The following is a 14,637-nucleotide window of genomic DNA, read 5'->3' on the forward strand; positions in this document are numbered from 1 at the left end:
AATAAATGGTTTATAACACACTATAATGTCATTTCTAAGCATATATAACAACCTTGTAAGTGTTTATTATTAGTAGCCTATTTGTCAGCAATTATACATTCTCCTACAAAGACATATTTTATATTATTATAACTGTCATACATAATGTTTACACACCAGCATCCACCTGTGGCTGCCCACATGCAGGAGGAGTTATAGCTGTTGACAAATGCATTAACAGACGCATATGTCAGCTACAGTACATTATAGTGTGTTATAAACCATTTATAAACGCTGATATACTGATTAATAATCCTAAATAGACAGACCTGTGAGGGGTGTATTATCTGTAAGAAAACAGATGGCAGCTCTGTGACTCGATTGTAATCCTCAGTGCAAAAAGTCTCAAATGAAAAAAACAGATGATTACATGACAGGCAGAAACCGGGGCTAATAGAGGCTTATTATCTCTGGTTGTACAAAGAGGAGAAGCAGTCATCTATTCTTGTGCAGGAGGCAGCTTCGTTGTCATAGCAACTGATATCCATTTTTATCATTGATCTGACAGCTTGAGTAGGCGGGACTTCCGGCTATGCAAGTATTTCCAAAGATGACTATTGACAAGATAGTTATCTCCCTTTCACGTTTTTTGATTTTTTAAAATTCTGTATTATTCTATTAATCTAATTGTTGTCCCTTATGTGCTATTTGGCTGGTCCTTTACTGAATTACCTTCTACACTATCAGTAGACATGAGGCTCCTGTGCTGCAATGACTCTCAGTTTAAAATCCCTGGAAATAAAGGCTGCGTACAGTAATGCATTTAGCTTTGCATATCTCATTAGCATTAAAAGTAAAAGTGAGTTGAGACATTTTGTTTTTAGCCTGTTTTTCGCTAGCCAAAAATAGCATTAGCATTAGCAATATCACAGTTAACCATAGAGTGTAAATGCACCGTCCTAACCAAGCTAGCAGCTAACGCTAGTGCTAGAGTTAGCTCCATCGTCTCCCAGCAATGGGTGGCGTCACGGTGGCTACGTCCATTATTATCGCTTTTTCGCCATGTATGCTCTTATAATACATCCATGGTATGCTCTTATTATACATCCATGTTTTCGCCTGCTGGCGTAAACGAAAACGGAAGTCATTATAGGGACTTATCTTGTTTGTTTTGTTTTTTTTCACATCATCTCTGCTTCGAAAAAAAAATCAACCACATTTCCCAGAAGTCATTGCCAATGACCTGTCACCCAAAATGTCTGCACCCTAGGAACTCAGTTACCGGGGGTTAAGACCATTTACTCTAAAGATTCGTGAGTTTTTGATCGTCCTGACAGTCCACCAATAGTCTGCCAATGTGACAATAGCCTGCACTATATTAGCGATTCATCCTCTCCCCACCATGCTGTGAGGTTACCTGCGAAAACATGTGGTTTTCTTTAGTCAGACGGTGTTGTGAAACGCCTTGGTTAAGGCATGTTTTGCAGTTCAAAATGCACAGAAGGAAAATCCAAAACTATAACATGACTTACTCAATGTTGAGACACCACTGGATGAAGAGGCTGCCTGCTCTGTCCTGGAGCGTCAACATGATGAGCACACAAACAGACAAGGTAGGAAACATGTTTGAAAACAGAAAGGTATGTTAGCTGCACTGTCAGGACAAGTTATTGTCACTGTGTGTGCTGCTCCTCGTTCATAACTCTGTAATATTTCCTTCAGTTGTCAAAGTGCCTGATTCAGTCAAAAACAGATACAAGTAAAGGCTGAATGCACTTTATTTGTTGTGATTGGGAGCCTGAAAGCTAAACTGTCAATTAAAGGGATGAGATGTCAAGTTCATTAAGCTCAAAATTCTGGTCCTGTACTTCAGAAACAGACATAACAACACCTTTCCTTTTCTTAGGACGCCATCGACCTGGCCAAGTTTCCTGTGGACAGAATCAGGAATTTTTGCATCATTGCTCACATTGACCATGGAAAAAGCACTTTGGCTGACAGGCTGCTGGAGATGACAGGTATGTTTGTTCATCATGCTGGATTTTTCCTTTTTTATGGTTTACATGTATTTATATAGAATTTTCATAATCTTAAACAGGTTTACAGAGTCATGCCAGAACTGTATCTTGTGAATGTTAATTGATCTGTTTGTTTTTGGTGTATTGCTTTGGTGTTTCTGTCTTCATGGAGTCCCACTGCTCCGTAGCTCAATGACTACGTTGACATGCACAAAATATTGTTTTCGTTATTCCTTATTCCGAAAAAGACAACATTCCTACCAAGCTGTTTACATGGCTAATGAAAATGAATATTGCACTAATATTTCCGTTTACAAGCAGAGGGTTTACAGGGTTTCCTTCTGCTCCAGTGGGAACGAGAATCACAAGATCTCTGCAGGCAGTGAAGTAAACATTAGTGAGCAGCTGCCTGATATTTATAAGTTATATTGATATGACTGATATTATAAATTTAAGGTTCCAGGCACATCCAGTACCAAGGTTGTCCCATGATGTTTACTACACTTCTGAGTGTTTTTGGTGCATCACATCGAGTCGTCACCATCAGCCAGGATAATAACAGATCTGCTCCGTCCCCATTGTGGAGAAGAAGTGCTCTGCTTTTCCAGCCCGCCCTGAACAGCTCTCCACTCTCCTCTCGTTCCTCTCCTATGTCTGCCTTCCTGCTCTTGCACATGTCATTTTGGCTGCATAGGGGTAAACAGGCAAGAGGGCTGTGTGCAAACTGCAGTAAAAACCCCAACTGAGACACATATTCTGAACGTGCTGTATACACGTTCAAAGAATGCTCCTAAAACCAGAATAATATCAGCATGTCCCACATCTTAATTGCAAAATGCTACATTCGGAGTAAGGCCTATTTCAGAATATCCAAGCGGAATGTTATATTAGTGTGCGTGTAAACGTACCCAGAGATCCAATTTGGTGGCGGCGAACCCTCTGTATTGTCTGTTTAATTTTTGTTTTATCTCTCCAGCTTTTCTATGTATATTTTATTTTACTTTGCTTTTATTTGTAACAATTCGTTTATATCAGTGTTCTTTTTCCATATGTGTATTTGTGTGTGAAAAAAAAAAAAGTTGTTTGATTTTAATGGTTCCAATTAGGCCTGAAAAATAAGACACAGTAACAATGCTCTGGATTAATTCAGGAAGCATACAAACCAGTTGTATTTCATTATCAGGCCTAAATAGAAAAAGGAAACGACTAGGACAGATCCACAAACTGACTGTTTTAATTGCCATATGGTCGTTTCGGGCAAGACGCCCTTCTTCAGCGTGTGTACTGGCAATTTCACAATCAATAGACACAGGTGCGGTTAATTATAGATGTCCACAACTGACACAACAGGTCTGTCACAGCAGGGGGAGCCACAATCATATGATGTAGGTTACTAACATAAAACAATTTATAGAAAATAATTAATTAAAGATAAAAAAAAACAAAAGATAATCTGAGGGAGGCGTGTTGGGTACACTCTCTTGATAATCTCATTCCCTATAGGTTGAATGAGGAGATTTCATTTGCATGTTTCTTATAAAGTGAATGCAATTTGTGTTGTTTTTTGTTTGTTCTTTATCTTTAATTCATTATTTTCTATCAATTGTTTTATGTTAGTAACCTACATCATATGATTGTGGCTCCCCCTGCTGTGACAGACCTGTTGTGTCAGTTGTTGACATCTATAATTAACCGCACCTGTGTCTATTGATTGTGAAACTGCCAGTACACACGCTGAAGAAGGATGTCTTGCCTGAAACGTCCATGTGTCAATTAAAAAAGTCCATTTGGAGTGCTGTCCTAGTCTTTCTTTTGCTGTTAAGGACTGATAATGAAATACAGTTCAGTGTTTCCCTTAGAATTTTTTTCAGGCCTGGTGGTACGCACCAAAACAAAAGACGAGGTGTGCAGGATGGCGTATTCGTGCGGTCAGATCACAAAGAGAGGATCACTTAATAAGCTGCATTCATTGCATAAAAATAAGCTTGAGCTCCCCCCCCCACAATCTGCCCCTCTCACTTCTCCCCCTTCCGTCACTTTCCCTTCATTAGTATTAGTATTTTTGCTCGGCTCCAGAGTTTTGGAGAAAAACTTTAATATATTTGGTTATATTTGTCCCCTGTGTTAGAGCTTTTTCTCTTTAGGTGGCGCCATCAGCTAACCTGCATCCCATACACTCGCGCTCTTACTCTGCAGTAATTTAAAGGCTCTCTGACAGCTGTGGCACTCACATCGTGCCAAGAGTTTCCCAGGCAACAACACAGAGGTTGATTCATGTTTCAGAACAGCGCCGCACAGAGGCTCCCAAACGCAAATGATTATTGATTTCTAAATGAATGGATATTTGGCGATATTTTTGGCATTAAAGAAAAGATTTTTTTGGCGCAGTGGGGCTCCTTGTTGGCCTGGTGACCCACCAGGTCTGTACAATTATAGGGGAAACACTGCAGTTGGATTGTATGCTTCCTGCATTAATCAGGAGCATTGTTACTACCAAAATGAGTACATCTTTCTCTGCCTTTCACACACACATACATGTATAATGTCAACGATTGGGTCACAACTGAAGTTCAGATATAGTCCTGACTGAGTAAACTGTATTATACCTGAATCAGCTGTTGATAAAATGCCTGACACGAGGTGTTGCTTAACAAACAGGTGCCATAGCAAAGACGGAGAAGAACAAACAGGTGCTGGACAAACTCCAGGTGGAGCGAGAGAGAGGGATAACAGTGAAGGCCCAGACAGCCTCATTGTTTTACAACCACCAGGGCCAGCAGTACCTCCTGAACCTCATCGACACACCAGTAAGTCCTCAGCTGGGTGAGATGTCTGAAAGGAGAGGCATCCAATGTTTTGTTTTTAAACATGAATTATGAAAAGGTACTACTTTAGTTTGGTGCAACGTGCTTCTGGATCACTAGGTGGAAGCATGTGCCTTGTAAAGTGTATCTGACTTGATGATGAGGTAAGTTAATCCTGCCCTCTTCTGTTCTCATTTGTTTTCTCATCTCCTGGTTGTCACTACTACTTCCATTAGATTATTTACACAATCTAATGCAAGCAGATTAATTAATTCAGGCCTAAAATCTGTCTTAAAGCAACACCCACATGCTCGTATGTACATGTGTTATTAGTAACTGCTTTAAGACGTAATCTTTTTGTATCAGGGACGGACAGAAGGAGCATAAGAACACTTGAACATGAGAGGATTGTTTCAAGACATACTTGAAAAAATGTGAAGGAATCCTTTAAACACAGACTGATAATGTGAAATATGTGCTGATTCTAGCACAGCATCAGCTCTCTTGTCTAAATTCATAATTGCAATAAAAATCAGACCAAAATCTTCAAAGCAAAAAATAGCTGACTTGTTATGTGAAGGGAAAAATTAAATATGCTTTTTAGGTTGTTTTTTTTTTTTAAATACTTGCATTTGTTTACATGTTGCATTACTCATGTGTCTCAACCTTTTTTAACCTTTTGTTTCATCTGTCTCTCAGGGTCATGTTGACTTCAGTTATGAGGTGTCTCGATCGATCTCTGCATGCCAAGGTGTACTGTTGATTGTCGATGCCAACCAGGTAGAAAACCAGAATTCTTGCTGTTCTTTGTGAATGTGGCTGCAGATGCAGCATGCACTGCAACCGTTAATATTTTCTTGACATGTGAAGGGGGTTCAGGCGCAGACGGTTGCTAACTTCTACCTGGCTTTTGAAGCTCAGCTGACAATCATCCCTGTCATCAACAAGGTACACTCAGGCCTGCCAGTGTTTGGTTTAATCATATGCATTATTTTTCCACTTGACTGCGACGTGGCAGGTAATTCTATTCTGACATTTCCTCCCTCAGATCGATTTGAAAAATGCTGATCCAGAGAGAGTGGAGCTACAGATTGAAAAGGTGTTTGATATTCCACGCGAGGAATGCATCAAGGTGAGTTGGAGCGTTTGTGAGCTGTGTCTTGTGATCCACAGAAGCTCTGTATTTCTGAGAGATGTGTCTTATTTTCTGATCTCATCTTTTTCAGATTTCGGCTAAACTTGGAACAAATGTTGAAAGTGTTCTCCAAGCTGTTGTGAACAGAATTCCATCGTAAGAAGGCACATTTGGTCTCATTTCTCACACGAGACAATGTTTGAGGCACAAAACTGAAGCTGTTTTTTTCCGTACTTGTATTTTCAGGCCTGCGGCAAGTGTAGACGACCCATTTAAAGCCCTGGTGTTTGACTCCAATTTCGACCACTACAGAGGAGTGGTGGCCAACATCGCTGTGTTTGGAGGTCAGGTCAAAAAGGGGGACAAGATCGTGTCAGCGCATCTCGGCAAAACCTACGAGGTCAACGAGCTGGGGCTCCTGCGGCCAGATGAGCATCCAACACAGAAACTGTACGCTGCACTCGTCATCATCTTATGTCATTTCTCCTATTTGGTATCTTGTCCACTTAATATGATATGAAACAATTAGTCAATCAATTAATTTGTAAATCCACAGATACATTTTCTGCAACTAATTAATTGTTTTTTTAAGCAAAAATGGCAAATATATTATGTAATAATAAACTGAATATCTTTAGGTTTGTTTAAGTTTGTCAGACAAACAAGCCATTTAATGACATCACCTTTGGCTTTTGTAAAATTGGACTGGCAATTTAATTATTTTCTGACAATTCAAAGACCAAAAGATAAATTGAGAAAAATCATCAGCTTTATATGAAAATTAGTTGAGGCCTAATAATAACCTATATATATACACATATATATACATATATATATATATAGTACCAGTCAAAAGTTTGGACACACCGAAAGTGTTCTACGAAATTTTACGTTTACTGTTTTTTGAGAAAAAGCTGTCTTGCTTTCTTGCATTCTGGTTTATTTTATGCAATCTTAATCAGGTGTATGAACAAGAATCATACAAATTAAAATACATTTTTTACCTGACCAAAAATTAGTAGTCACTTAATTTGACCTTAATAGTAATAATAACTTAATAGTTTATCTTTAAAGCAAAATGCCAAACATGAAGATTTGCTGCTTTTTGAAGAAGCCACCTCGGGCTTTAGCAAGTGATGATGACATTTTTCACCATTTTCAGACATTTTCTAGACTGAACATTTAATTTAATAATTGATTTATTGAAAATTGGGTTGTCTTTGATAATGACAATAATAGATATTTTCAGCACTATAATGAACTTGTAAAATATATTAACAATCAGATTCTGACGTCAGCCATGTTTGCACAATAAGCCGCCTTCTGTTTGTCTGTAAGTGTTGTCGTGTGGCCTCCTTTTAATAAGCGCTGGTCCACACAGTAGATAAATACCAGAATCCTGTCAACATTTGTCCAACTGTCCATTGAGATGCTTGTTTACATTATATTAGTGTGACTCTCTGAGATGGACTGTTTGTGTAGGTTTGCAGGCCAGGTGGGCTACGTCATAGCCGGCATGAAGGATGTGAAGGAGGCCCAGATCGGTGACACACTTCACCTCCTGGAGCAGCCAGTGGAGGCTCTCCCAGGGTTTAAACCTGCCAAAGCCATGGTCTTTGCTGGTAAGAACTACCCTCCTCTGCTGTCACTTATTGTTTATTATCTTGCTCTTAATTAAAAACTCTCTCTGAAAAAAGAGAATAAAAACTGTAACTGAGAATACAGTATTTCTATTACACCACCTAACAGCAGTGACATGATATGAAGAGCTGCAGTTCCACCAGTACGTTCAATACCAAATTTAAAAAATTGCTAAAAACTACACAGCTCTGTAACCACTGACTCTAAATTTCATCTCATGTTCTTCTCATGAACTCAAATAATCTTGATTTGACAAGCTTACATTATTTCTGGTTGACATTGTGAGTGTATGTGATGTGCTATTGTGTGTAGCTTTTTATTTTGTGTTATGTGTCCTGTGTGTTTTTTGCTTTGTACTGTTTGTTGTTATGCTGTTATATGTTTTAATTGTGACCTGCTGAAGGGACTGCAGATGAAAGTCTGGTGCAGTACATCAAATGCTGACATTTATGTTTAACACTGTACATGGTCCCAATAAATACATACATACATAAATTACTCAGCACATAACAGAGCACCGACCTTGAATATTCCAGCGTTACTGGACATGTAGTCGAACATAAAAGCCCTCCAGTGTATGCCTTGTTCCACTCACTGGTACAGTAAGCGCAGTGTGCTGAATCTCAGTCAGTTGCAGTCAGTGCTCAAGAATCCTGTTTGCTGATTGTTGATGTGCACTCGGGCTTTTTTTGGTTTGTTTGTTTCCGTCCCCCAGGCATGTATCCAATGGACCAGTCAGAATACCCAGGCCTTCGCAGCGCCATTGAGAGGCTGACCCTGAATGACTCAAGTGTCACAGTGCAGAGAGACAGCAGTCTGGCCCTGGGAGCAGGCTGGAGGTCAGGAAACTGCTTTAAATTAGAATAAAAAAACTGGCTTTACAATCCCCAACAGAGGAGGGCGTCATTGCAAACACTGCACAACGAATAAAAACTAAAGATTTTAAAGATACTGAGCAGTGCAACCTCAAAACTTAGACCCCCTTCAGGAGTTTAAAATGTTTGGACATTTTTCAACTAATTTTCTGTTGTTGATCGGTTACCCTCTTTTTCCAAGGTGCATGTTCTCTCGTTCGACATCATATTTTATGATTGATAGGTGAATAAACAACTCTCTTGACAATAATGTATGGCGCCAAAATCGGGAGCCAAGTAAGAGTTGCAGGTCATATTATGAGTCCAGCGGATGTAAATTTTATTTTATTAGTGGCAGTTACTCATATCAAATGGATGTATGAGATGACACTGGAATATAAATGAGTTTCACTCACTGTTGAACTCTTTCCAAACAGGCTCTTTGTAATTAGAAGCTTGAGTAGCAATTGTGAGACTTGAGTGAACCTTCTTGACCCCCACCCCACCCCACCCCTCTGCAGACTTGGCTTCCTGGGACTTCTTCATATGGAGGTGTTCAATCAGAGGCTGGAGCAGGAGTATAATGCCTCTGTTATTGTAACAGCGCCCACCGTGCCCTACAAGGCTGTTCTGTCTTCAGCCAAACTCATCAAAGTAAGAGCCATTTTTCTGCTCATATATTGTCCTGTTCTTACAGTAGAGCCGTGCTCACACTGTAATTTCAGCAAAAAAAAAAAGCAAATTTCTGACTCTGAAATTGAAGATAAATGGACTGGTATCGCTGGCGTGCTTCCCTGTTAAATGACAATCAGAATGTTCTGTTGCAAAGGCAAAATCACAGCCAATTTGAGTGCATGATGGACGTAAGTTGAGTTTCTCTTGGAAACAACACTTTCTCATCCCAACTCCTGGCAGCGACTCTCTGTACGTGAAGATTTTAGGTGATTATTTTATGACGGATCATTAAGATGTACATTATTTCTCAGTTAAGACTAGAACTGAGAATCCCTTTAAATTCATAAAAGTCTTAACTTTTCATGTGCAGATTGAAATCTCACCGGTTCTTCTTACAGGCGCACGGCAGTGAAGAGATAACCATCGTGAACCCGGCTCAGTTCCCTGACAGATCAGTTGTGTCAGAGTATTTGGAGCCTATGGTGCTGGGGACCATTCTTGCCCCAGACACTTACATTGGCAAGATTATGAGTCTCTGCTTGGTAAGACTGTCTCTTATATCACAAGATTGATTGATTCGTTTCAGCAACGTTTTTGACAGCTGAGGAAAATGGAAACGAAGGGACAGAATTTCTTGGTATATCTTGTCTATATTGCATTTGTACTTTCTGCACCATATGCACTTTATTTTCATTTGCTTGTATACATTTGACGTGTATATCTGGCTTTGAAACATTGTGTTTAAAAAGTTTTTTTGTATGTCGGAGAGGGACGCTGTCTCTGAATACTTGAGTTGGCCTTATTCTCAAGCCTATCAGCAAATGGAGTTTGACAGGAGATACTAGAGTGCATCCATCCATCCTTTTCTAAACTGGTCTGGAGCCAAAACATTTTTAAAAAAACTTGGAAAATTATCTTTTTTGTTTGGTAAATGTCTTTATTTTTCTAAAGCTACTTTACATGTTCAGGCTTTTTTCACACAACAGAAGTGTGCCTTGGCATCCAAATGTTTCTCAAGATCTCCAAGAAGTCCCCCTCAGTTTCAATTCATTGATTAACTGAAGCTAACCAAAGGAGCCCTTCTTCAATAGTTAGTATAGTTAATACATGCAAGACTGGTGGAAGCAGAAATAATATCATGCTGTTTGTGTTCTTAAAGAATCGCAGAGCCATCCAGAAGAACATGGTGTACATAGATGACCAGCGTGTCATGATGAAGTATCTCTTCCCTCTAAATGAAATTGTTGTGGATTTCTACGACCTCCTCAAATCGCTGTCTTCTGGATACGCCAGGTAAAATTAAGCAGGTACCATGTGAGATCATAGTCCACTGTCAGTCATAAATACTTAATTACTTTGGTGGAAATGATCTCCTTGCAGCTTTATATGCAGCATATTAAAATAAAGTTACATGAACTACATTGAAAATGCCAAAAAGGGAATTCTCACAGTTTTGAAATAGATTTGAAACTACTGACTTTCGTTGTCAAATGTATTTGTTTACTCCATCAATGGATGAAAGACATTCTTAGGAAAAAAATGTCAATGAATCTGGTAAATGAAAACATCCACCTTCTCTTACATTTAACAGCATTGGAGAAATGTCTTAAATGAAACACTCTGTCACTTTTCACTGCTTCACTTCCATAGTTTTGATTATGAGAATGCGGGCTACCAGGCTGCTGATTTGATAAAGATGGACATTCTCCTGAATGGACGCCCTGTGGAAGAACTCACCACAATTGTGCACAGGTATGTTTCCAATAATAGCTGAGTTTAGATGCTGTAAAGTAAAAGTAATTGATTTTTAATTTTCCTTTTTTTTTTTTTTGGATAAGAAATTAAGAGGCTTCTTATTTGTCACTACAGTCTCCCACAGCTAAATGATGACTGTTACTGAAAAGAATTTGCAGATTCTTATGAGTTTACATAATTTCAAGGTTACATGGTCCTTTATTACTCAGAGTCATTCTTCTGAGCCTATGGAGCATGAAATATATTCAACATCCAGGATAATATTAAAAAATGGCTTCTTGACAGCCAGTGTTAACATTATCTATTACGATGACTTTACACACCGGTCAAGGACTTCATTTCAGTTGTGACAAGGACAATAGATTAACTTCACAGGCCAAAAGTGATGACGGACGGCGGATATGTGTTTAATGTACTTACCAAAGCCGGTGCAGGAGTCAGTACAGGCCTTGGTAATTGAAGGGCGCTACGCTTCACCAACGATGGCCACTCTCTGACCATTCATACTGTATGCCTTGGAGCTGAGCCGAGCGTGGCTTTAGTCTGTTATTCTTTAAAGGCAACACGCCAATCACAGAGCAGAATATCTTGAACGAGAGATACAATACAGAGCGACAGAAATTTATGGTATGTGACCGGAGGTAAATGAAACAAGGATGTCATGTCAAGCAGAAAAGCCACTTACACCTGGTTGATATGAAGGATTTTACCCAGAGTGGCTTACAGTGCGTGTGGTGGGTGTCCACAGCAGGAAATGAGACCAGAAATCTGGTGTTAGTGTGTTGTTCTACTGGTTAACATGCAAAGGTCTTCTTCAGTTGAAAATGTGGCCCTTCACTGACCTTCAAACATGAACCTAACATGGTCAATGTACATACACAATGTATAATGTGAAAGGTGTCATCAGGAGAAATTATCATCACACTCTGCATTTCCCCTCAGCTCTATGGAGTGTTTTAGCATCTTTAAGCTCATTGTTTTGGTTTTACGGCCCACAACTTTACTGTTCTCACCAAGCTCATTTTCAGCTGCAGCAGGCAGTTGTTTTTAGCCAAAAAACTCTGAAAAAAAAAAACACTGTTAGCTACCTGACTGGCACCAAACAACAGACAAAGTTAGCGACTAGCTTTCAGGAGTTAGTGGAGACCAAAACAGAGTTGATAGTGAATATTGGACTTAGATTTGACAGAAGGCCAGAAACATGACTCGAAATGAATAATGTATAAATACAAACTGTTTGCTAATATGTTTGATATATCATCACCTGATAAAGTTTATAAGTCAGTGATGTGTTTACAGCTTGTTGTGCTGTCCGCAAGTAGCGAAAAATCAATTAACACTACTTTAAAAAGCCATATTTACTCCACCTCCAACCTCACTTTGATGAAACTTGTATTCGTCACTGACTGTCTGAATTGGTACCTGCATCTTTTGGGGATGACACATATACATGTCATTAACTTCTGTATTTTGAGGTGATGTGAGTACTGTAATTTAATGGATAACAGTCTTTTTCCTTCACAGTACAGAAGTGCAGTTTGTGCCCACCACTCAGTCAGTGGTGGTTTAAAAGTTGTGTTTGGCTCTGATAGGCGTGTTTTCATTGCAGAGACCGTGCATACAGTTCAGGGAAAGCCATGTGTGAACGACTCAAAGATTCCATACCAAGGCAGATGTTTGAGATTGCCGTACAGGCAGCTATTGGAAGTAAAGTCATCGCAAGAGAGACGTAAGTACAAGATCTTCACCGAGCTAAAGGCTTTGTTAGAATGTGATGAGATGAAAAACACAATGAATATATAAAGCACTTTGAATTGTCTTTATGTGTGAAATGTGCTAAATAAATACAGTTCAGTGTAAATAAGTGTCATGTGTGGCTTTTACAGGATCAAGGCCTACAGAAAAAATGTTCTTGCAAAATGTGTAAGTAATTTTCTTTTTCCTCTCAAATGTTTTAAATCTAAAAATATACCACAGACCCTCTGAATTCCCACTGAAGCCTAAATGAATTATTTATTTCTCTCTTGATAGTACGGAGGTGACATAACACGGAAGATGAAGTTACTGAAGAAACAGGCAGAGGGCAAAAAGAAGATGAGGCGTATCGGCAATGTGGACGTCCCCAAAGATGCCTTCATTAATGTTCTGAAGAGGAAAGACAAATAAATGCAATACTGTTAATATATTATTAGATATTATTATTATTGTATTCAACAGGTCTTTCTTATTGAAAGGCTCTCTGAATAAAGTGGTCGTTGGTGCTGCACTAATTGTGCTGATTTTAATTATATGCGTCCGTGCTTCATTTGTCTCTGACAGTTAACAGATAATTTGTCAGGAAAGGAGTTAAAAGGTTCTGTATTGTTAAAAATCAATGTTTGTTATCTGTTTATCTACAGTGATTCTGATGCTTTATTAACACGTCTGCTCATGGTGGTCCATGTATCATCTGATTTTCTGGCAGTCTTCACAAACAGTTAAAAGTTGTTAAAAGAGATTTGAGCTTCATTTCATGTGCAGAAAATGATGATATGAATGAGAAGACAGTATTTTAAATGGACAAGAGATTTGAGACATGTCTAGACATTTAAATCATTTCTCAAGTGAAAATACCAAACATTTTCTGGTCTTAAATGGGACACTAAATCCCTGCCAGTTCTTGATCTCATGCAGAGAAGTATCACCTTATTATTAAAATACACACTCTGTCCTGTGTGTAGGAAAATTACTCCAACATTGTCTTTTATGTTCCCAGTAGATGGCAGCAGCGGCTCAAACCCACAACAGACCTGAAAGCAAGATAATACCATCCTGAGATAATTTCCAATCAGCCTCAGGCCTCATAAATGTCAACTTTAAATCATGTAAAACTCTAGACAGTCCACTTATCTTTTGTGTAGTAGTGGTAGTTGCTCAATGAAAGCAAGTCTAATTTAGGGACTAATTGCTATTTAGCTGAAAGGGAGGAGAGTAGGACACAATCTGACAAGTTGTACTTTACTGTTCAGAACATCTCAGTATTTAGTTCGGTGTACATGCATAAACTGTCAGCTACACGTTTAGGATCATTTTTCACAGCAGATATTTTGACCCGTCACAGCAGGAAAAGCACAGGTCTAACTATTAACACTGATGATTGCTCAGTCCCAGTAATCATTCCAGTGAGACATTATTAATGTAATTAATTACACCTGTGCTTTGCCTGCTTCATGTCAAACTGTCTGAGCTTTAACAAGACTTGTTTTTTCTATCAGGGGAATAAATAAGATTTTAGTCATTTGTACTGTTAGACTGAGATTGTTTTGAGCAGATAATTTCATAGTGAAACATTTTTTGCTCTGACCAATGAAAGTCCTCATATTAATAACAATGCTGTGTCCTGTCCTGGGTGAGTACTTACCTTTTTAAACTAAGTTATATTTGATGACAGGGGTTTCCATTGTTTGTTCTCTGTAAATATTAATAATGTTTTTCCATTGGTGAAACATAGTGTTTCCTCCTCTCAATCCCTGGCAATGTTTAGTATCAGCAAGTAAAAATTCAGGTTCTACAACTGGCTCTCATTGACCTAAATGCAAAAAAACCCCCAAACAAACAATAAGTAGATAATTGTGTATATGTCAGGGTCTCTCTTTGACAGTTGTTATCGTCGGGCCTTGGAGGGTAGATGATAAACCTACTTTCAAATTACACGTCAAGGAGCTCTACACTGCATTATATACCAACTTTCTGAGATTCACAACAGGTTACAGCTTTAGGACTCAATTGTAAAGGAG

General features: G+C 38.8%; 1 protein-coding gene across 1 annotated transcript; it reads left to right on the forward strand.

The window, feature by feature from the left end:
- Window positions 1–980: 980 nt before the first annotated feature.
- Window positions 981–13,146, forward strand: guf1 (GTP binding elongation factor GUF1). Its single transcript, XM_044364349.1, has 17 exons — window positions 981–1,592; window positions 1,886–1,997; window positions 4,656–4,804; window positions 5,501–5,581; window positions 5,672–5,749; window positions 5,850–5,933; window positions 6,028–6,092; window positions 6,183–6,386; window positions 7,419–7,558; window positions 8,293–8,416; window positions 8,953–9,085; window positions 9,505–9,648; window positions 10,266–10,399; window positions 10,757–10,858; window positions 12,471–12,590; window positions 12,748–12,784; window positions 12,893–13,146. The coding sequence occupies exons 1-17, from the start codon at window positions 1,407–1,409 to the stop codon at window positions 13,025–13,027; spliced, it is 2,028 nt and encodes a 675-aa protein (XP_044220284.1). The 5' UTR covers window positions 981–1,406; the 3' UTR covers window positions 13,028–13,146.
- Window positions 13,147–14,637: the final 1,491 nt, after the last annotated feature.

This window comes from Thunnus albacares, chromosome 10 (genome assembly GCF_914725855.1).
Source record: "Thunnus albacares chromosome 10, fThuAlb1.1, whole genome shotgun sequence".
Taxonomy (NCBI): Eukaryota; Metazoa; Chordata; class Actinopteri; order Scombriformes; family Scombridae; genus Thunnus; species Thunnus albacares.